Source organism: Centroberyx gerrardi, chromosome 21 (genome assembly GCF_048128805.1).
Source record: "Centroberyx gerrardi isolate f3 chromosome 21, fCenGer3.hap1.cur.20231027, whole genome shotgun sequence".
NCBI classification, from domain to species: domain Eukaryota; kingdom Metazoa; phylum Chordata; class Actinopteri; order Beryciformes; family Berycidae; genus Centroberyx; species Centroberyx gerrardi.
This window is the reverse complement of record NC_136017.1, coordinates 7,946,197-7,969,922: the sequence shown is the minus strand read 5'-3', so window position 1 is coordinate 7,969,922 and position 23,726 is coordinate 7,946,197. Positions and strand designations below refer to the sequence as shown.

Below are 23,726 nucleotides of genomic sequence, written 5' to 3'. Positions count from 1 at the left end.
AGAAAATATACAAAAGGTCAAGGGGTGTGAATATGTTTTATACCCACTGACTGTATGTATGTGGCACACCTCCTCAAGTGTGTTTTATTGACTTTAATCTGGTGGATTAATCATTCATTCATCACAGTAGCATACAAAGAGAAGCAGTGAGTAATGTGCTGTAGGCAAATTTTATTTAAATAAGCCAAATGTATCTTTCCCACTCAGCACTGAAGGGAAAGTATGGAAATTAGGTTTTAATGCCGTTATGATTATCATTGCGGTATCCCATTTATCCCACATTAACTAGGCTAAACATTCACAGGCTTTTCTTGAACCTTTATTTAACATCCATCAGGGAAAAAATATGCATTATAAAGTGTTTCATACATGTTTTCATACATGTGTTTCATACATCTAAGGTAAAATAGTCAAACGGCTTTACAGTTATATTGCTGCCATAAAAACAAGGTGAAACACAGCGGAGCAAGAGAGGGACAGCAAAACTGCTAACACACAATTGTTTTAAAGTATATTCCACATGTATTTATTTTCCGTATACGCATACACAAAGAAAAGACAGCATACACTGAGCAACATTGTAAAGACAATATATATTTATATACATGTCCACCTCTCTAACCTTGATAAATCACCATTATAATATCCCATCTCTAATCATTTCTGAAGTTCCATTATTACACAAGTCAGAAAGTAGAGTTACAGTCAAACAATGATGCACTTATCAGATCAATAAACATAATAACACCACAACTTTTTAGATAATCAAGAGTCAAATACAAAAAAGGAAAGCTTTCTACGGGTTAAAAACGGACAACAGATTTGTTTTTTACCATTATATATATATATATATATATATATATATATATATATATATATATATATATATATATATATATATGATAAGCAATAACAAACTTTAAAACACTTAAAGTAATCACAAGTCGACTGAGCTGAACATATCTTGCTTTTACCTACAGACTTCAATCAAAGCCTCCCCCCAAAAAATTTAATAAAAAAAATGTATAGATTATTTTAAGTGGGGAAAAACAGAACTTACCTCAATCAAAAATATTTTTGTTGGCATTTGTTTTGCCATGGCACTACTAAAACTTGTCCTTGTGTGTTTATGAGTCAAGAAATGCGCAGGCATGTACTGTCTGTGTGTCATTCTGCAGGTCAGAAGTCATCGTTGCTCTCGGACATGGAGCGCTCTCTCTTTTCTCGGGCCGTGACGAAGTTGAGCAGGTCGATGGCCGTCACCACTCCGAAAACCATCTGCTTCAGACTGGGAGAGCCGTCCGTCAAGTCTAGAGGAAGGACAGAGAGAAAGAGAGAGTGTGATGGAGAGATGAAAACGAGAGAAGGGAGCAGGTGTATTGCAGAGTATTGTAAGCGCATATGAACCTTTGTATCCCTTTTGCAAAAGCGTTGCAGCCTGAAATCATCCAGGACGTTTTCATATAAATAAGTGTCAGGTTTGCTGTCCTGTATTGCTGATTTCAGGAAAGCATGTTTGTAATAAACAGAAGAAGAACTGGGTAGTTAGCATGAGCAGCGATAGCCACCATGGCTTAGCAAAGAAAGAGAAGAGCGTCACCCACAGAAACTCAAACTTTAACAACAGAAAAACCAAGCTCCACCCACACTGTTTGAGTGACAGGTGATCCCTGGGAAGTGCAGTGCAGAAACACCACAGCAATGAGCTCTTATAGCTCTTAGAGCTCTTATACCAAAGATATCATCAAAATAAAAAAAATAAAATAAAAAAACAAGGATCTTACGGATTACCACATCAAACAGCCAAAACTTACCAGCTAAAGCCAAATTTTGCCTGCATTTGACTGCTGGTTAATGTTCATTTCAAACCGTATTGATATATGTAGCATGGACAACGTCGAACTTTGCGGGTGAAAAGCAGTTACACAATATTCACAGGTGCTGGTCAGCCAGCAGAGTACATTGGTGTTCTTGTTTGTTTGTGTGCACAGCTGCCAAATACTCCTGCAGACTCCGCTGTGTCCAAAATCCATATCCGTTTGGGCAACCTCGCTTTGAACCTGGACTTTGATACTCGTGTGTATCGGAGCGCCAGTGAGCGGCGGCCACTCAGCCCACTCCGCTAGACCAATGCTCTCTGAAAGTATGTGGGTGCAGCCGGGTCACGGGTTCAACAACAGGCACTGTGTGTCCATCAGCAGCCTTGTGTCCTTAAGCTAGACACCGAACCTGCCCACCCAATGCAAGCTGTTCAAGATAAGGACGTTGTTTGGTTGCCTGAATGTGAACACGTGGCATGTCCAGCACCACAATGTCATGAATAAAAATTATTTACCCCAAGAACCCCTTTCCAAATTTTTCTTGATGATTGGTATCTGTTGTAAAATAGCAGCAAACAGACTTAGCCTCAGCCTTTCTCCGCCTACCGCACAATTTTGAATAATCCAGAAGAAGTGGGTGTGAGAAGCAAGGTAGACAGCATTTCAACTGCTAGTTGGCGATACAAAGCCAGGATTTTTCCACACAAAATCTAGAAAACAAACTTTATGCAGTGCAATGCCAAGATTATGAGCAGGATGTATGCGTTTCATTTTAAGATGGCAATGATCACCGAGTAACAGCTGATGAAAGTGATTTTAGGGTGTCCTGTCCCTTTAAACTGCGCCTCATAGTAAAAGGATCAGCCTCCATGTAGTCAGGGCAGAATAACTTCAATAAGTCAGTCCGTGTGCTGAGATTTCCGCAGACATGGGTGCAAAAAAGGGATCAAGTGCAAAAAAGTGACATGAAAAAGCAGAAAATCTTTCAGTCTCTTAGACTATCATGGTTGATTTTTGTATTTATCTCAGCATTTGGACTGACTTATTGAGACTATTTTGGCCTGACTACATGAAGCGGTTTGCTTTGCCCCTGATCCTTGAGATTTCATTTAACAATTACTTACCATTTGTGTCCTCCTTATCAGGTGATACTATGGGTAAAAGATAGAATGGGAGCTCAGGATGAAGAGAACACGTCAACAAAGGACATGTGTGTGTGTGTGTGTGTGTGTGTGTGTGTGTTGGGGTGGTGGCAGGGGAAGGCACTTACATTGGATCTGTTCATGTACCACCAGGGCAAAGTGGTCAGTCTCCAGGATGCGGGACAACTTCCCCAGGTTATCAGTAAGACGGATCTAAGAACGAGAATAACAGAGTGTGCAGAGCGTGAGGGAGAAGGGAGAGTCCAATATATAGTATGGCAATCAATATTAATATCAAAATATACAGCAATACTGTAAGTTACATACTGTGCACTAGGGCCGCTCTTGGTTTTGTATTATTTGTGCAGTAGTGTTAAATATTGGTCATTTACTCCATTTGACTAAACCAGATAAGTAAATAACTAATATTTAACACTAGTGCATAATGTAAAACCTAATATTTAACACTAGTGCATAATGCAAAACCAACAGTGCAATCAAATGGCTTTTCCCCTCCCTCCCTCTATTTAACTTTACTAAATCAGATAAGTAAATAACTAATATTTACTACTGCATTAATAATGCAAAACCAACAGCCAGTCAAAGTGTATTTCCTCTACTCCTCTCTAGGGGAAAATCGATTCTGCATCACAATTTATTCTTGAGCGAAAGTAGTTTTCACATGAACCGGGGCATGTGCAGATAAACCGGGATATGTGGGAATTTTTGGCGAGCTATTTGTAAATGTACAAACTGACCAGTTCATATATACATGTAGCACGCTGTCGTTAAATATACAAATTGACATAGTGCATTGGCTGTTTTTCCACATAAACTGTATAACACAATCAATCAGGGTCCAGTATGGCGACTGTTCTGCCTTTGAGGACTTAATCTTCAAATTCATTCAATTTAACTAATTCAATTCAACCTTTAATTAAATTTATTTGCAAAACATGAAGAACATTATTCTTACCCCGAGCCATAGGATATTTGAAAACAAAATCATGAAAATGGAATAATATGAGCCTCATATTTGCCCATACAGCCTGAGACACGCACATATACACACTTATTTCTTGCATATTTCATTGTATTCAAGAGTCTAAGTTACTGCCTGACCTGTTTGAACTGCTTGTATAGCACCTTGCTGACCGGGTCTGACAGCTTCACCTTCCCCGCCAGCACAGACGCCAGCATGTTCCCTAAGGTCACCATGCCCAGGATTAGCCTGCACACACAAGGGAAAGGGAGAGAGAAAGAGAGAGAAAGAGATGTTATTGTTGTTGCAATACAGCAGACCGGGTTTAAACTAGTGACTTCTATGGCAGGACACCCACCCTGCCTCGTCCACCACAGGCGCCTGGTCGAAGCCCTTCTCCTTGAGGATCTTGATGGTCTTCTGACAGGTGACGGTCGGCAGGACGGTGAGGGGGGCCGACAGGTTCAGGCCCTGCAGCTTCAGGTTCCACCACCTGACAGAGAGAGACGGGGGGGGATTTGTAACATGCATACACACTCATATATGTAGGAGACATGCTTAAGAAGGGGATGTGCACTTGCACTCATGGTGGAATAAAAACAAAAAACACTGTTATATATATACACACACACACTCACCAGGGTTTGGTGACCATGATGTCCTCCTCCCTCAGGAAGCCTTTCTGGAACATCCACTTGTCACTCAGGAACTTGGACCTTGAGGGAGAGAGAGGCAAAAAAAAGCCAGTCATCAGATTTGCTCCATCTTTATTTATATACTGATAAAGTAAAAATTATAAACAAGTGGCGCCGGCTGCATTTTTAGAGAAATCAAACCAAATAGTGAGGTCAAGCAAAATGTATCAGGCTAAGAAAATTACCCTGATTGGCCAGATGGGGGAACTATAATGAAAGTTCAAAAATGTAAAACTTAAATTTAAAGGCCATATCTTCCACTCCGCAACTTGGCACACCTATCCAGCTATCTGCATCTGTAAATATGCTTCTAGGTCCACCAGATGGGATTTTCCCACCATTTAAAATGTTTTGAAAACCCTTAAGACTAATCAACACATACAGTAACTTCCCACACATACAATTGGGACTGAGATATACAAATGGTCTATAAACTGGCCCAATTGCATCAAATATGGATGCAAAGATAGATGCACATAACAGATAATAACAGATGGATTTTCTATAACTATGAAAGATTGTGTGAATGTCAACAACTAATCCCATTTGAATATTCCCATAAAACTTTGTAACCCATCAGTCTTTAACATCTGCACACTTTCAGCTATGGGAATGGTCTCTCTAACCATTATATTTTTTATTTTACTTTGAATTACACAGCATGATAATGTGTGTACTGGCTTATTTTATTTATTCCTTTTTAAAATCAGAGAACAGCATTGTCTGGTCTGTCTCTAGGGTTTCTCACATGTAGTTGCGGATGGAGTCTGGCAGGATCACCACACAGCGCTGGCCCTCCTTCAGGTCTTTGGCAACCCTCACCGCCGCTGCCATGGCAGTCCCAGAGCTGCCTCCTGCAGAGGGGAGTGACAGGCGGGTCAGATCCAACTCACACACACACACAAAGACAATCAGATCCATAAAAACAGGCAGAATCCACTTCATAACCTCACACAGACGACTTACCACACAGGAGGCCCTCTTCTCTGATCAGCATACGAGACATGTTGAAGGAGTCCTCATCGTTGGACTTGTACCAGGTATCTATTACCTGGAGAGATACAATAAAGAAATACAGCAGTGAGTGTGTGTCAGTCAGTGAGAAAAAGACAGAGATGAAGTCAAGAGAAAGAACAAGAAAGTGCGGGTCCGGCCGCGAGAGCAGACGCAAACAAAGAAATATGTTTGACCCTCAATAGACAAGATGGCAGATGGCCTGAACATGGTGACTGATAAAGAACTGAGAAAATCCTTGACAAGATACACACAGGAAAAAGGCAGTCATGTACAGACAGGGAGGACAGGCTGAAGAGAGGGGGAGACAGAGCAGCAAGAAATGAGAGAAGCCCATCTTCCTAAATTCAAAATATTATGTATTAATTTTGAAAAGCTTTCCCCAAACGGAAAAAATACTATATATTCTAAGAGAAAATAAACCGTTTGCCATACTTGCAGCAAAATACAAACAACAAAATGCATATTGTATGTCCTTTGATACATTTGTCTAATGATTTAGTCATTGATTCCTATATTATTGAACCATTTGTTGTAGTTTTTTGCCACGTTGTCATGGTTGCCATCTGAATCCGGTCCATTATTTGATATTTTTGCGTTGGCACTGAATTCCTTTGTATTTCATGCAAATAAAGCACTTTGGAAGTTAAATCAAGCTGAAAAAAAAAAAACTGAATTGAGAGAGACACAATAAAAAGAGAAGTAAAAATAAGTAGAAAAACAAGACTGCAACTCACTGATCTGTCTAGCACGGTGGGGATGAAGTCGTACCCGATGCCCTCCACCTCGTACTGGGTCTTATCAGTCCTGTTCAGCTCCTCAGGCTCAGCCAGGATGGAGCCTTCTGGGTCGACACCAACAATCTGCATAGCAATACACACCATTCATAAACAAACAGCAGCACATTCCACTTCAACTGTATTTGCAACTAATTATTTAGGTTTAACCTGTTTGGAGTAGCAGATGTGTGCAGTTTAAAATACAAGTGTCTGGTAAATTCACTCATTCAAATACTTTCCTCTGATGGTTTTGACTTCCCGGCACGTTGTATTGTCCTATGTGGGAAACCCTAGTGTTTTGGCAAGTACATAGGCTAACTGAAAGTATTTAGTATTCCCTTCACATCTCAGCAGAAGTTCAGAAGTAGAAAAGGGAGATTAGTTCCATCTGACTCCTGGACAGAGAGCCGACTTGCCTTGATGTTGGGGCATCGTTCCTTCAGTTTGCGGGCAATTCCGGTGATGGTGCCGCCTGTGCCCGCTCCTGCCACCAGCATGTCCACTTTACCTGTGAGGAGGGGAGGGTCGATGAGTTTACAGTTGAAAATGATTTACTTGAATTTAGTTGGAGAGAGGCAACAAAATCCAAACACTACATCAGCATTGTTGTACAAAATGTATAAAATATTGGAATATCTTCCTGATATTGAGTTACAGCCCCTTTTGCACAGTCCACATCTCAATTGTCTCAAATTCCTTCTCCAACATGTCTGCTTCTCTTTATCTACATCTCCTCCTTTGTGATTTAGATTTAATAAGGGAAATCAATAAGAGATCAGTGTACTTGATGAATGATATTTTGTACATTCAGTGTAGCTAGCTAACTAAAAATCTATTTCAAAACATAGTAAAACTGTGAATATCAGCCATATTTCATGTCAGACAGAGTTGTGAACCATGACCAAAAGTCCCATCTTTTGGGTGGCATGCATTTCCAGATAGATAAAAACAAGGCTAAGAGTCTAACAGTGTTCCTGCGGGGAACTGAACTCGGGTCTCCTGATTGAGAGTCTGCAACCTAACTCCCTGCGGCACACTTTTCACTTTTTTTTGCCGCTGGTGACAGCGCCGTGGGAAAACGAGCTCCTCACCGTCACACTGCTCCAGTATCTCCTCAGCCGTGGTGTCGTAGTGAGCCAGGGGGTTGCTCGGGTTGCGGTACTGGTCCAGGATGTGCGAGTTGGGGATCTCGTTCTTAAGGCGCCAGGCCACGCCCACGTGAGACTCCGGTGAGTCGAAGCGAGCGCTGGTGGGCGTACGGACGATCTCGGCTCCGAGAGCTCTCAAGACATCCACCTAGGGGAATGTTTACCATGAAATATTAGCACATTGAAACCACTTACTCCTACAAATATTTATCTACACTAGGGGATATTTTGTCAGATAACTTTCTTGCAGAGCTAATAAGGGGAAGGAAGCACACAGGAAGCCTTGTGCCGAACTCTGCATCACTGCAACGCTGCAGAGAGTAGAGTCAACTCCGCCAATGGAAATGAATAGTCATTGGATGCGTTTATATGCAAGTTATTTTCTTAGCTCAGTTAGTCAAGTGTACTGGTTTTGGGTCAGTGCATGGATGCATCAAACTGGGTCAGAATAACACTGTTAAGCTCATACTCCAGCTACTAAGCTCATACTTGCAGAAACCCGATGGCATTAAGATGCCAGGCTTACTGCCATGTTGAACAGGTTACCGTGGCATGTAAACATCTTACTTTGGTGACATTTTGATGTGAACAACAAACACAGCAGCGAGCGTTACTATTACTATCGGGATCATCATGCATTTTCCCTGCATTATGCCTGGTTCATGCTTTCTGTGTGGTTAGACGCACGCAATCTCCATATCAATGCATGTATGAATGCAGATGTGCCGTCCACAAACTTTGGCATTCAATACACTATATCTTAAAGCAACGCCCTATAATTACACTACTGTTCCCAGAGGGGTACAACACTTGTAGTTACTTCTGTTTAGCATTCCATGTTAGAACCGGTTCTTCTCACTGCGGAATTTCCTAATATTCCACACCGGGTGGAAAGACACAACAGAAGAACTCACCTTCTCCATGCTCATTTTCTCAGGCATGACGATGATGCAGCGATAGCCTTTCACAGCTGCAGCCAGGGCCAATCCAATACCTAAAACAAGCGCGCAAACACACACACACATTTTTTAAACCACTACTGATCATACCTCACCTTCAAACACCTTTCCTCCACACCTACACATACACTACCAGTTAAAAGTTTGGACACACCAGATTGAATGTACTATGTTTTTTCATTCTCTTAAAGCCATTTAAAGGCTTATGCTTAAATGCTTTAAATTTGTTTTTTAGACAAATATAAATAGTGAAGTTGATGCCTATGTATGAATTTCTTTCCAAAGCCTTCTTTCCAAAGGGCGGCGACTTTAAAGAATCTAAAATATGATAGTTTTGATTTGTTTAACACATTTTTGGTCGCTGCATAATTCCGTTTGTGTTATTTCATAGTTTTGATGTCTTCACTGTTATTCTAAAATGTGAAAAATAGTAAAAATAAAGAAAAACGTGTGTGTCCAAACTTTTGACTGGTAGTGCACATGCACGAATATAAACACACACACAGTTTTTTACCTGTGTTTCCTGAGGTGGGCTCGATAATGGTGTCCCCAGGCTTGAGGATCCCAGCTCTCTCAGCGTCCTCCACCATCCGCAAACTGATCCTGTCCTTGACACTGCCGCCGGCATTGAAGAACTCACACTTTGCCACTTTACACACAGAAAATAGAACATCCTTAAAAGGTTTGTTTTAGGATTACATTTTAAGTCATTTCAATGCAGTTGATTCAGAGAGAGATGAAATATACTTTCTGAACTATAGTACAATGTTACTCAATCTGTGCACTGGCTACTGAAACACTGTCATCCGACCACAGGCTTTGTTTACATGGTGATTTATTGAAGGTATTTCACTCTGATACACCTGTATTTTCATATATTATAAAAAGCAATGAATGATTCAATCTAGTCACACCTTCCAATATGAGAATGTCATGGCTTGAAATTTGGGCGACTCACGTATTTCACATTTGAGGCCAAACACCTTTGGGATCTTGTTGATGCGCACCAAGGGAGTGTCCCCAATCCTACGCAGGATGTTGGGAAGAATGTTTGGGACAGTAGTTCTGCAGAGAGAAAGTCATGTATAGTATATTTCAGCAAAGACAAATGGATTCAAGAGCACTGTAGATCCATATAATATACTGCTTTCTTGATATAGATACACTCAACTCCTTTCTGATATGTCTGTCAATGACGACGTCTTAAAATGGATATTGTTTGCAGTGTAATTCTCTAGATTTCAGACCCGTGGCTAACCCGCACATTCAAGTGTACCTTTGGTCAAGCAAATATCACCTTTGATAACACTTAGGGCACATACAAAGGGCCCATGAGGGAGAGGAACAGAAACGTGAACGCAGCGCCCCAGTCTTACTTCAGAGGGTGTGTATGGGGGGAGTCGGCGTTGGAGGCCTCCAGGCTCCATGTGCACCGGCTGGGCAGGTCAGGCCGGATCCACTTCCTCTCCACGGTGGTGGTCTTTGTGTTCAGCTGAATGGGTCCCTCCCCCTCCTCGGGCTCCTCCGCCTCAGGCAGCTTGCCTACCCCGTTGAGGGGGAAGGGTCCCTCCCGGAGCTTGGTGTCTCCGTTGGTGTGGGTGTGCAGCTTGGCAGCGTGCGGGCACACGGGGCCATTGGTCTCTTTGGAGGAGGGAACTGAGGGCATGGCTCACCTGGCAAAACCAGAGGGAGCGGGGTTAAAGTTAGAATCCATGACATTTTCATATAAACAAGTTTTGCTACTCTCCATCCCCGATTGATATAACACAATGGTGATTCAACTGATACCCAGTTCATGAAAGCTTTTACATTTATCAACAGCAATGACCGCTTAGCACCAAAGATATCACCAAAATAAAAAAAACAGAGGGACTCGTGGATTACCTAAGCGGCCAAAACCACGGCAGGCGGCAGTTCCTCTGCCGTCCGCAAGATGCTGGCTCCAAAAAGACTCCAAACTCCCCAACTCCATGCAAGTCAATGGGACCACAATCCAAATTCTCACTCAAAATATAAAGTCAATACATTTTTTCGACAAGAGGTTATGGTCTCAGTAGCTAATTTCACTTCTTCTAATGTGTGTCCATATGGTGATTTTCAAAATAATTGCATCATTAACGGGATATAACGGTTATAAAACGGGGTTGTTTTCCTAGTTATTGACAGGTCGCCTGTCCAGTGATCGACAGGTTGCAGATTCTGAGCAAATAGCAGGCGGAGCAGCAGCTCTGTGGACAACCCTCGGCCTCGCTCTGGCTCCAAAAAATGTCAACATGGAGGTGATCGTAAACCCAACCTTTTGGCTCCCAAACGGCCCTCACTACGTCACGCTCACTACGTCCATCTTTTTTTTTTTACAGTCTATGGGATTACCACTTACCAGGCTACCATCTCATCACTGCAGACATATGGCCATGTGAAAGAAGGTTGAGCTTACTTCCCTGTATTACCATGTCTGAGCAGGAATTGTGACAAATAAACCAATAAAAACCACTCCCTCTTCCTCCCATTATCATTCCACACAACTAGGCAGCACCCAAAAAAACAAACAAAACACTCCAACCTGCTTGGACACGCCTTACGAGTTCATTAGAGGCCAACGTCACAGACAGTGCCATGTTGTTGTTGGTCCACTGTTCCTTCACCACCCTTTGCCCTTCTCCACGGTTTAATTTCTGTACTTGTTTATTATTTAATAAGGTTTAATTTTTATTGGTGTTTATGGTAAGCTCTCATGCCATTTCAGTTTTCAACATTGGCAGTTGGGAACCCAGAACTGGGAGCAAGGGAAATGCCGGGCCAATGTTTGACAAGGCTTTTCTTCATATTGCACCATCCATTCTCTCTCACACTTAAACTGCAGTTGAAGAGTTTCCTTCCAAAATGAGAAGTTCACCTTTTGAAATAAGTGACATCTAATATTACAAAATCATTTATAAAACAAAAGTAAAACTAATTATTGCACTTTTTAAGAGTTTAGTAGGGTTAGGGTCAGTTAACTAAATAATGACAGACTCTATATTTTAGAGATGTATTTTTTTTAATCTGTCATCACCACATATGATTATTCAGAAATAATAAAATTGGACTGCAGGGTGGTAAATATTAGAAGTTTGCGAGGAAATAATGAAGAGTCGATTCAAAATGGGACATATAATTATAATTGTGACCCTATATAGTGACCCTAAAATTTACTTTATCTGACTGAAAAAAGTCAGATACAGTACATTTTAGGGTCACTACTTAAGTTACAAATCTTCACTCCTGTGTTTAAAAATGTTTATGTTTTTGAGGATAGAAACATTTTGTGAGCTTGGAATTACAAGGTTCTATCTGACTTTTTTAATCAAAATTGAGTTATCCACATATTCTTAATTTTTGAATCTTACTTTATGCTTGTGTGGTGTTATTTTTATTTTTTTTAAAGAACCTTTTGGGGGTTAAATATTTAAAACGATAGAAAGTACATCACAGTTATGCCAGCAGTCAAATCTTATATCAGTTACAACCGTATAATTCCACGTTCACCATTTGTGCTTCTTGAAATATTGTCTGATGAATTTCATATAGCAAAATATATAGGGACTAAATAATTAAGATATATATCTTATGTTTTGGAATGAAACTGTTCATATAGAAAAAGAACAGGACTGGCCAGTAATTCTTGTTGTTGTCAGACCTGAACCTTGTAAGACGACAACATTAGAGAGATGAGACCGACCCTTCAGCCCCTGAAGACCTTGACACAAACTCTACTCAACTTAATAAGTAACAGATTCTTCTTCTCCATACACATAGGATCCATTAGGTTTCCCCCCTATTGTCCACTTAAAACAGCAGCAGATGAACCCTCACTAATATGCAGTGCACACACCAAGGCCAACTGCTCACATGGCCCTCTCTCTCTGACTTGGACAGAGTCAACAAGCTACGGCTGACCGCCTCGACTCCAGATGACCACAACTAAACCAACTGCATCACATCTGCCTCTTTATAAAAGCAGCTTTGCATGGGAGAGAACAGCCAAGGGAAATGTTTGCCTTAAGACCAGTGAAGTACTAGCAAATAAAAAGCTGGGCAAACTATGACTCCCATTATATTTTCAGAACGGCATGAATTTATGCTTTCGTCCTCAAAAAGACTCACATATCCTCATATACCTGTCATCAGTCTGATACCACTTACTATCATGTATGCTATGGATTTCTGTCATTAAAGTGGTAATCCGCCTGATCTGCACTTCCCTGAGATCACCTGTCAGTCAAACAGTGTGTCCAGTACTGTGATGTCTTTCTCCTTTGGATTTTATGCTGATGACATTTGACGTTCTGTAGGTGAAGTTTCAGCTTCTGTCGCTGCTCATGCCAACCACCCAGTTCTTCTTCTATTGATTCCAAACAAATCGCTGTCGCTGCTGCCGGAAACCTAAAAACACATCACTTCCTGTGAGTCAGTGGATTTTTCAAAAGAAAGAGCTACCAGACACCGGGTGTTTAGAACAGCGAAAGTAAAAGCTTGCATAAACTGGGTATAGGTTGAATCACTATTGTGTGAATAGAGAGTAGCAAAACTGATATGTAGCCATATGAAAATGCCATGGATTATTACTTTAGGATAGAGTAAAGGCAGGTAAACGATTCTGCAAATGAAACAGCAGATGGACTGCATTTAGTTGGGTTTCCCCTCCTCTACTTCTCTACTTATGAGGAACTTGAATTCTCAGTATCACATCTAGGCAGCTAATACTCCGCTAAGGTTACATCAGCTGCAACTGCTATGGCAAATATGGGACAGACTAGGGTGGTGCCAGGTGGCCCGTGGCAGGGTTCAACGTGGCAACATGATCCTGTGGGAAACTGAGCCGGATCATGAGGCAGAAGAGACTCGCAACAAGGTGGCATGAAGAGAAATTTAGATTTCTGTCACGCCTGACTTCGGCCAAGCTTCCCAACTAGTGTGTCTGGCTGTGAGAAATAACCTGATGAGAGACACCAAACACAACCTAATGAAAACTCCCTATGGTTTTCCTGAGGTATTGAATAGTTACCTTATCAGACTTAATGTTATCTCCTCTGATAATATTCTTCAAATATTCCTACAGAGACTTATAATGCATCTGTGGTGCTCAATAGTGATTTTATAGTGGCCTTATGGTACTTTGTGGTATTTTCATATCCTATGGTATCACTATTCAATCAATACTCTTACATAATATTCTTACATCATTCTTTTAATGACTTTTAGTTATACTGTGACATCTGTGTAGCATCCCTCTAAAGGTTATTATAGGATCACAATAGTTCTTTTTGGAAATAGCAGAATTCTTATTAGGCTCAGTCAACAACAACAACATCAACCCCCAACAAAGTATCAGGTCTATAGGACAGAATAGCAGACTATAGCTATTCACTCATTACAAAAGCCATGACAAAAGATGCGCCAAATGTGAACAGCAGGAATGCTGGTCATAGACACACAATATAAAACTGCAGACATGTCCACCTTAAACTGAAAATCAAGCACATGGCCAGGAAGCCATGTGTTCAATAATGCGAAATTCATACATACCAACAGCCAAATATGAACCTTTATTAACCTATTAACCTTTATATTAACCTATTTAATTACTGTGTATTCTTACGAAAAAGACCAATAGCAATCCTGTAATAAATTTTAGTGGGATACTATACAACTATCGGAGCACATTATCCACTATTATGTATGATATCCTACAGGAATATTATTGTGAAGCCACAGGAAAATACAATACCATAGACTAGGATAAAGTCACTATAAACTCACTATTGATTAGCCGTCTCTATGGGAATATTATAGTGATTTTCCGTTATGGTAAGGGTTAAAAACCTGACGGAAAACATACGCAATCTCGCAAATTTCCACTTTAAAAAATTTGTTGACTGGTACATTGAACGTGACGATGAACCAAACTTAATGTTATGAAAGTCTACTGCCACGCAGACAGGTTCACAAATAATTAGCTGACGAATGATCCAACAAAACATTTAATCTGACGTTATCTGACGTTAAAAATGTTGTGTAAATTGACAAAAGTCATCGTAGCACAGCAGCAAGTGCCGTCTGGAAAATAGTTAATACCCAAATATTGAAGACCACGTGCGTTTTTGTATTTTTTATACCTTTAAATTCAGCTACTTGGCAGTTTTCACTCACCTGATAACTTAACTGTCTCCAAAAACTCTAAAAACAATGCCTCCAATCGTAATACCGGAACAAAACGTTGAGTAACTTCGCAGAAAGAAACCAGCTTCAAATGATGACTAGCCACATTGAGCAATGGGTACTGGGTAGGAAATGGGCAAAGTTTTAGGGCGCGCTCTGATTGGCTGCAGTAAGGGCGTCCATTTATTCTCCTTGACCAATCAGAGGACGGGAGATTTCTCAATAAGGTTTTGGGAAAAGACTGTGTAAACACTATTAAGACACCAACTGTTTAAGCTTTTCATTAACACCACACACACCCCAGGGACTTTGAGGCATGTGACAGTTAACATGCCGTCTAATACCTTGGGACTTTTTCCAAAACTTTTGCCAAATCCTTGAGGTTTATGGATTATGGAAAACTAAGCTATAAAGGAGATTTTTAAAAATGGGCCAATTCGAGTAGGGTGATGAAAGAGAAAAACACTAAGCAGAAAGTTACCTTTGACACCATTGCGGCAAAAATATTGTCAACATATTGTTGTTGTCATGTGAACCTCCTAACTCCAATTTTGGTGATTTTCATGTTTTCACTTCATTTGAAGTGTTATATTATGCTCTATGGGTTGAGAAATTTCTCCAGTGTCTTGGGTTTATGAAACCCTTTAAAACCCCATTGGATAAACTCAAAAAGGCATTGTCATCAAGTTAAAGGCAATTGCATCAATGTCAAATTCTGTTTAATAGACATATATTAACCTCATCACCTCCTTTTCCTCACTGACCACGCTCTGTTCGAGTGACTGTTGCCCGGCTTGAGAGCCAAGCATCGTCAGTGCGGAAAATATAGGAGGTAAATATTAGACTTTGACCCACAGTGCAGTCGTTTGGTTACAAAACACTTGAATTATGCCGCATGAGCTGTTTGAAGAAACAACTGTTTGGACATTTTATGCTTGATGGCTTCGTTAACGTTTAACAGTTTGGGAGAAGGATGAGATGGAACTACACTACAAACTTCAGTCTACACTGACATGGGGATGAGCAGATAATGACCGAATTTTGGGGTGATCAATTCTTTCAATTTCTTGATTTGATTCAAAGATTTAGAGAAAGTCATCTTGCCACTACCATGCCATGTCACACTATAGATGGATCGAAAACCACATACAAGTGTGTAGTCCTATGTAAATAAGGCCAGTAAAATATTTTTTCACTTTTCCATGTTTTTGTTCAATTTTGAAACTTATCAAAACCTGGAAATTACCAAATTAATTTTTCATACCTTTCCAGACCTGTGTGAAAAACCCTTCACACATCCAGTTTACCACTACTCCAGAGCATATTCCTTACACACAAGTCTTCTGAATTTTAATGTTACTTTGGAAATGACACTCAAACAAGTACTACAGAAGAAAAGACTTGACGTTGACATATGCAAGTGGACCCAGTACAGAGTAACAAATTTGTTTTATTGCGAAAGCGACACAAGCTTGTCTTAAAAAAAGGGAATAAAAGAAAACAAATTAAACACTTCCAACAATTCACCAAAAAACAGAAAAAAACATCATGATGACTGGTAGGGGCACGAGGGGAGGGGAGGGGAGGGGAGGGGAGGGGGGTTTTGGTAGGACATTGGATCAGTCTTGGCTGCATTTAGAATCTTCCAGAGCGTTCCCGGTCCCTTGACCTCCGCCTCTCGCGGTCCCGCCCACCTCCGCCTCCACCTCCACCTCCACCTCCGCCTCCGCCTCCACGTCCACGATCCCTGGAGCGAGAGCGCCGTTCCCGGGAACGCGAGCGAGAGCGGTGCCTGGAGGGAGGAGGAGGAGAGGGAACATTTCTAGACAGGGCAGTTTTTTAAAAAAAAAGTTTGGACACACCTGATTGAATGTACTGTTTTTCATTATCTTAAAGCCATTTTGATCTAAAGGCTTATGCTTAAATGCTTGAAATTTGTTTTTTTTTAGACATATATAGAAATATAAATAGTGAAGTTGATGCCTATGTATGAATTTCTTTCCAAAGCCTTTGTCTTTCCATCAAGGCAAAGGGCGGCTACTTTAAATAATCAAAAATATAAGATAGTTTTGATTTGTTTAACACTTTTTTGGTCACTGCATAATTCCATTGAATCTCAAATCATGGACTGCTGGGTACAGGGAGATCTTGAAATACAAATACAAACACAAATCCTTCACTTTCTGGATTTTCGTACCTTTTCCTGCGGCGGCCATACAGCTCCCTACGCAGTTCCCGGGATATAGGTTTCAGGTGCATGAAGTTGCAGAAGCCTCCTCGGGTGCACTCTCTGTGGGGCGAATGGGACACGAAGGGTTAAAAACTAGCCGGGCTTGTGTTTGTAGATCAACATCATGAGAAAAAGTTCACTTGTAGCCACTTTCACATGCCGATAAGCATGCCAGCACGCCGGCCTTCACGGCTGACGAACATCTGAACATTATCTCCCTTTGGACAAAGTTAGTCCAACCGCTGACAAAGCAAACAACACCCAGTCTAATGGAAAACCACTGAGGGATTCATGCTGGAGAGGATCATACGTTTACCTTACACGTTTATAAATTTTACCTTTGCATTTTAACAATAATAATAATGTCATAGTTTATACAGCATCCCTACAGCTGGTAGGGATTCAGTGTCTTGCTCAAGGACACTTCAGCAGGCTGGATGCTTGCCAAAAGTAGGGTTTGAACTCTGACCCCCTGGTTGAAGTCTTCCTACTCACTACACCACCCTGCTGCCTTTTCCCTTACCAAAAATGACTTATGAGTAATATACCAACATGCCAACTCCAGACCCCCTTCGGCAAATCCGCACACACACACACACTTTGATTATGATTTTTTAAAATTATTTTAGCTTCTCAAATATTTATCATTTCACGCCACTTGCCTTTCACCAGGAAACTCTTCAAAAAATGGCCTAAAAGACTAGAAACCGCATCAAAGAGTGTGTCTGGAATTGGCCACCGGTGCATTATAGAGAAAAAACAGCAGCCATGTGTACAGGACACATGGCTGCTGATGGACACACTGGTTGTTCTTGGGGTTGTAGCAACTGATAATGTAATAATGTAATATCTGCTGGATAATGGAACAACTTGTCAAAATGTAATTAAATGTCCCTAGAAATGGGAACATAATAATGTGACGTTATTACACTATGCAGGAATCTATTGCATTAAGGGTTTATTACATTTTCAACTTGTTTAAAGGAACATTATATCACATTTCGACAACTTATTACAATATCCAGTAGTTACCATGTTATCAGTTGTTAACGGCACTACCAGATCTACCAGATGAGGCCTTAGACCAAATGATACTCACCCCATTTCGTACTGGCGGCAGCAGGCTTCCCTGAAGTCGGTGACGGGGGAGAGCTCTGCGTGGATTGGCTGGCCGTTGAACCAGCGGTTGTTCAGGTCCATGACTGCTTTCTCTGCGTCCTCCTCACGACGAAACTACACACAGGAAGCACATACTTCAGCAACTACTGGTGGTGGTAGCAACACATTCACATGATAAAAAATTAAAAAACGAGATGAAAATCCATGCAAATTGAAAAACTGAGTGATAAATTGTAATGTGATTTGATAGATCTACACAGCAGAAAAGTCACTGATTGTGGTTTCTGACTGACACACATGATGAAACCTCTGATCAATCATCATCAACCACCTGACAATTTATCATTCCATTCACATGGATTTTTTCATCATATCCATTTTTATCCTTTCCTTTTTTTTACTTCTGCCCCCCATAGCTACGTTCAGATCCGTCACCAACCTTGACGTAGACGTTGCCCACAAGGTGGTCGCCCAAATTGTCACATACGTTCATCTCCTCCACCTCTCCATACTTCTCCTCCATCTCTGTGAACACTTCCTGTGGGCAAAGATCAAAAAACAATACTGAATTAGGTTGAGCCTACTTAGCTATAAAGTTATAAAGTCTTTCACTGGCTCTGAGGTTTCCATTATTCATCGGATTAGAGGTTATGTTTACGTGGGCTGAGTATCCAAAGTTTGCCTCGTGATTCAATGCATTCCTTTCTAGCATAACCACATTTCAAAAGCAGCTGGGAAGTGTTCAGCCTCTCTATATAAAATGAGTTCAAAAAAATATTGAGAAACTAAGATTATTACTGATCTTAGCCTCTTATTCAAGGCCTATTGACAAGATCACAATAGAGTTAAGAGGGAATAAAAGCAAGAAAATTGCTACATCTTCTCACCTAGGCCAATTTTGTTTAAACTCTGAAATTTAGCCCCTGCTTTCCATGCGGACAGCCTGTGGTTTTTTCCTGCTGTGTAAATATTTGCTCTTAAACTAATACATGATTCTTACATCAGTGAAACATGGGTCAATACTGAGTCAGTGTCATTTTGTTCCCGTTTGGTCCCCGGGGTAGCAGGACATTACAAAAACAGCTGACAAACTTGTGAGTGGGCACGTTGCGTAGAATTATGTAGAATTAAGCCACGTCAGAAGCACAAAATGTCGCTCACCTCAAAGAACTCGTCATAATGCTCCTGCATCTCCACATCGCTGACGGCACCTACAAAATTTCAACAAAACTAGTCAAGGCACAGCTAGACGAGCAGCGCTGGAAAAGGAAAAGTCTTCAAATCTGCTGTGTTACACTTTAACTTTTAAGAGACAAAACTACATGTAGCAGCTTAGCATGATGCGTCGCTGTAACTGCTAAAGTTAGAGATTATAGAATTTACTCAGCATGCATAAACAAATGAGTATCATGTTTCCAATCGTGTATGTGTATATTACTAGATGCTACAATGAACATCTTCCCCCTCCCATGCCTTTCTCAGTCTATTCAACTTATTTCACAGATGCAATATAAAAGCTAGAGCTGTCCCCTCTTAGTCATCCGTTTGGTTCGTAGGGTTTTCCTCAACTAAGACTTGTTAGTATAACAAGTTCAGAACAAGGTTTACAAATATATACTGTATATCGGTGTTCTGTGATAAAAAACTGTAATTGCATGTATTTGCAGTGGGAAGATAACGATTAAGTTGACTATACAACTAGTTCATTAAATTATTGACTATTGGATGACTGAGAATTTCCTAAGTTGGGGACAGCCCTAGTAGAAACCTGGCCTCACTGAATTGAAAGCAAAAACTGTGTACTTTAATGTGAAGCAGTAACTGGTAAGTGTAAAGCAAAATAACACGCCAAGAGTAAGTAAATTAAAGCTTTTAAGTCTATCACATCTGTTTCACATCAGCAAAACTCAAGGAATGAAGGGTCTAAGCCAAAGCTGTGCACATTATTGTATCACATTTACTCAAGTACTTTGAGTTAGGCCAGCAAAACACGCAAAACAGCATGTGGCCAGTTAACATTTAGGCTAAATAAAGACAAAAGTTTTTTGGAGGGGGGAAAATATCAAAGATTTAGTTGTTTTATATACAGGAAAAGATGGGATGAGTCAGAGGAGCCTAGAGTACATGTTCCTACACTGGGCCAAATTAGCCTTTTTCAATGTGGGGAGGTGTGATGTAGTAAATTAAGTGCAGTCAGTGCCGCAGGGTCCTGCATATGAAGGGAGAACTTACAGTGTAAACCATCAGCAGACTGGGCAGAGTTTTGAGGGTTACGGTAAATGTTCAAGAGGGCAATGGTCTGAAATACAAAACGTACACTTTTGTGACACAAATCAAGCAAAATATGGAGATGGGGAGGGAAAAAGTTGTGATTAGATATTTTAAGTCAGTTCTTTTGCGGTCCTTAGTCACTACAGCTCCTGGGGGGACAGCTAATTGTGTGTTGGGTGCTTGAAAAATCAAGACGTGCACAACCGCTGAAAGAGAAGGGAATTTCTTTCAGGTGAATTCTGCCAGGGCATCGGATGAAGCTGCAAACACAAGGATCTCAGAACCAGCCATTTTTTTTATCTTTGGGGAGATGAATTCACAAAATAATTCATTAAGGAGTTCATGGATGTTTGCTGAATTTCACAATAACTGAATTTGATACCTATGTCTTTTTTAAATCAAGCCTCTCAGAGTGAGGGTGCTGATAAAGGACATCTGACCAGTTCTCACCGGTCGGATGAAATCCTCCACCAACACTCATTTCCCAAGAGCCTTAATATACAAGACAATGGTATGATGAATCCAATCCTTTCAAATCCAATGGACACATAGTTTAATAAATACAGGCCCCAAAGGGAAACAGCCTGGCCAATTCTAAAATCCCTGTTTGGAAACAGAAATCAAATGTCAGCACAACAGAGCAGAACAGTGCCACAGTCAGTGAGTCGGACCGAAGGCTCCATAACCCATCACACACACACACACACCTACCTGTACGAGAGGCTGTGCGTCAGCTCTGCTAGACTGGGCTCAACATCGTTACTGTTCACGCCTACGACACACGGGTCTAAGTAGCCTACAACCTAAATCATGTGAGCGCTCAGCTAAACCGTCCTAAACTTCTGCTCTTCTAATGCAAATTTAGGTGGAAAAACAGATAGAGCAAGGATTAGCGGTCAAGCGTTTGTTTTGTCTATGCTTTTTGTTGGTAGTAAGCGACCGAAGAGGTGCGTGAGGCCAGAGAAATAAACCCTGAAGTAGACAACTACAACTAGCCATAACTGACCGAGCATATTTGCTTTGGGATATTTGGACGATAATGGGGTCATGTTGTGTAGAAGCAAAGTTGGGTCTCCCGCTAACAGGGCTGAGGCAGTCCCTCACACCCAGCCTGCTGTAATGTGGGCTATTTTTTTTAGGAACCGGGGAGGGAGAAAGGAGGGACTTCTGCACCTCAGAGGCTAACAAATCTTTGGACTTACAGCGAGAGGCGTCGGCCGTCTGTGCACTGTTTTGGGGATTACGGTAGATGTTTTGAATCAAGATGGTCTGCAGAGGGAAAAATAAAAAGATACATGGTCAGAGAGGATTGTTTGATGAATGCCTAATTCTGTACTTGTTCTGATGTAAATTTGGCTGTGCTCTACACTCAACTAGCTTCTTTAGATCTTAAAATAGTGCAAGATCTATAGACGCTGTTTGCAAATAAGAGGAACAAAAGAGAGTGAAGATCCAGGGGTCTCTGGTTACTTGTGGTCCACCTAGGGGTTAAGCTCAGCCTCACACCCTGACATTCTCTTAAAACCAAAGTCGAGTTATATTGGCCTGTGAAATGGGTTCCAGGAAGTCTGCATTAGCGTGCGTTTATAGATGGTAGGATGTGCCACATTTTTAACCACTTGAACATTCTTTTTCAGAAAAACTTTCAGACTTTCAACAACTAAAATGTGCAGTAAACCACCCCCGCCCCTCTTCGCAGGCTGCTTAAAAGTGTGACTTTGCTGAAAAAGAACAAAACACAAAATTAAGGGAGTTCATAACTGCAAAACGTGGGACCTGAAATACAACTACTAGCATTAGAAGATGACAATGCAAATTAGAAAAGGACTGACAGAGTATGGGTCTTTTCACAAGTAATTAGTGACATGTTAACCAAACAATTCACATGGGCTTGGAGCAATGAGAGCATAAGAATCATGTACAGACCGCACTAAGATTTGGCCTGACTTTGCATAAATGAACACAATCATATTCTTTACATTCAACACAAATAAAGCTGCATTCAGTAAAGGTTACCGATTGACTTCACATTCTGTCCTAAAATTGAATATAACAAACTTTTAAAGAACATCTCAGTGCAGATAAACACTCCAACGTTGAGACAAACCTTTTGATTGATTTTTGTTGTACTTTATAGCCTATATTCATTATATAATTCTAATCTTTTGTTTTAATTTAAATTGCAAATTTCAATACTAGATTCTTCCCTCTGTGAAACTTTCTATTATGTGAATTTTAAGTGAGTTTCACAAAACATAAAAGTACTCCACTTATCGCTTAGAGGAAAATATCAGACTCATTGACTGCTAGCTCTTATGCCAAATGAAATTTGGATATCTCTGAGAGATGAAATATGATAAATAATATTTTTTTATCTTGTTTAAATACATCTTTGAGAAATGTAACAATTAGGTCAATAGGGCATATCCTTCTAAAATAGAGCATCTCTATATAAAGTGTTCATAACAAGTATACTGGTTAGATCAACTACATGAAATGTGATAATGTGGCTGGTGGTCAAAACATTTCATCAACAGTGATATAATTTTAAACGTTTTGACATAGTTCCCATAGAGAAACACTCTCATTGAAAAGAATAACATTGGTGGGATACTCACCTGGCTGAAGGTGGGCTTGTTGTGCAATCTAGAGCAGCGGTCCCCATGTCGACACGCTCCAATTTTGAAATAGAATGAACAATTGACCCTGAAAGAAACGTATAAGATCAATGTGTGAAGATGACAACAAAGTTTGCATTTATTTAACACATTGGCCCAGGTGCTGTGAGCACTAGTTCACTGTCTAATGAGCTGAAAATATACAGGATGCCTTCTGCTGCACTCCGGCGGCCACTGGAAACAAAACAAACCGCCTGCCTAGGCGCCGCTAGCCAGTTTGCTAACAAGCTAATTAACAAACTTAAGAGTTACGTGACTGATTTATGAATGGTAAAGAGCAGCATGTAGCCAGATTTTAAGTTTGTACACACAGATTGGAGGACTACTTAAATAAAAACCACTCGATAGTTGGTTAGGCGCAAACTGACTCCACATTGTAGCAGCGGGTTAGCTGGATGCCTTCCTGGATTTCATTCAATGCGTTAGCTATCTCTCGCTAGCTTGACTGGGACATTCAAGGCTGCTACAACTACAAACAAAGCCTCAGAGAAGCCACGGCTGGCAGCAAAGCCGCACTACCACGTGCACACTTTGTACCCAACGCACCGTTTACATGAACACAGAAATAAAACACTAAAATTAAACTTACTTGTCTTTCTCTGTACCGAAAATGGACGCCAGGTATTCCGCCATTTTCGGCTCGTCGGGGGGGACGTTGTGGTGTACGTCATACGTAAAGCGACGGAGG

General features: G+C 40.7%; 2 protein-coding genes across 5 annotated transcripts; both read right to left on the bottom strand.

Moving 5' to 3' along the window:
• Window positions 1-858: 858 nt before the first annotated feature.
• cbsa (cystathionine beta-synthase a) lies at window positions 859-14,857 on the bottom strand. Of its 2 annotated transcripts, XM_071917950.2 has the most exons (16): window positions 14,732-14,857; window positions 9,916-10,212; window positions 9,498-9,604; window positions 9,054-9,188; window positions 8,495-8,574; window positions 7,524-7,728; window positions 6,849-6,940; window positions 6,391-6,516; window positions 5,606-5,690; window positions 5,388-5,493; window positions 4,583-4,660; window positions 4,303-4,437; window positions 4,085-4,193; window positions 3,091-3,175; window positions 2,945-2,971; window positions 859-1,310 (listed from the first exon to the last, which is right to left on the bottom strand). In XM_071917950.2, the coding sequence occupies exons 2-16, from the start codon at window positions 10,203-10,205 to the stop codon at window positions 1,180-1,182; spliced, it is 1,791 nt and encodes a 596-aa protein (XP_071774051.1). In that variant the 5' UTR covers window positions 10,206-10,212; window positions 14,732-14,857; the 3' UTR covers window positions 859-1,179. The 2 variants fall into 2 exon arrangements, with proteins under 2 accessions (XP_071774051.1, XP_071774060.1); XM_071917959.2 differs by lacking the exon at window positions 2,945-2,971.
• Window positions 14,858-16,172: 1,315 nt separating this feature from the next.
• On the bottom strand, window positions 16,173-23,726 carry LOC139926526 (splicing factor U2AF 35 kDa subunit-like). Of its 3 annotated transcripts, none has more exons than XM_071918284.2 (8): window positions 23,628-23,726; window positions 22,979-23,066; window positions 21,563-21,629; window positions 19,251-19,300; window positions 18,529-18,627; window positions 18,070-18,203; window positions 16,938-17,030; window positions 16,173-16,532 (listed from the first exon to the last, which is right to left on the bottom strand). In XM_071918284.2, exons 1-8 carry the CDS (start codon window positions 23,669-23,671, stop codon window positions 16,376-16,378), a joined length of 732 nt encoding a protein of 243 aa, XP_071774385.2. In that variant the 5' UTR covers window positions 23,672-23,726; the 3' UTR covers window positions 16,173-16,375. The 3 variants fall into 3 exon arrangements, with proteins under 3 accessions (XP_071774385.2, XP_071774376.2, XP_071774393.2); XM_071918275.2 differs by lacking the exon at window positions 21,563-21,629 and adding an exon at window positions 20,322-20,388; XM_071918292.2 differs by lacking the exons at window positions 22,979-23,066; window positions 23,628-23,726 and adding an exon at window positions 20,322-20,388 and having other exon boundaries at window positions 21,563-22,950.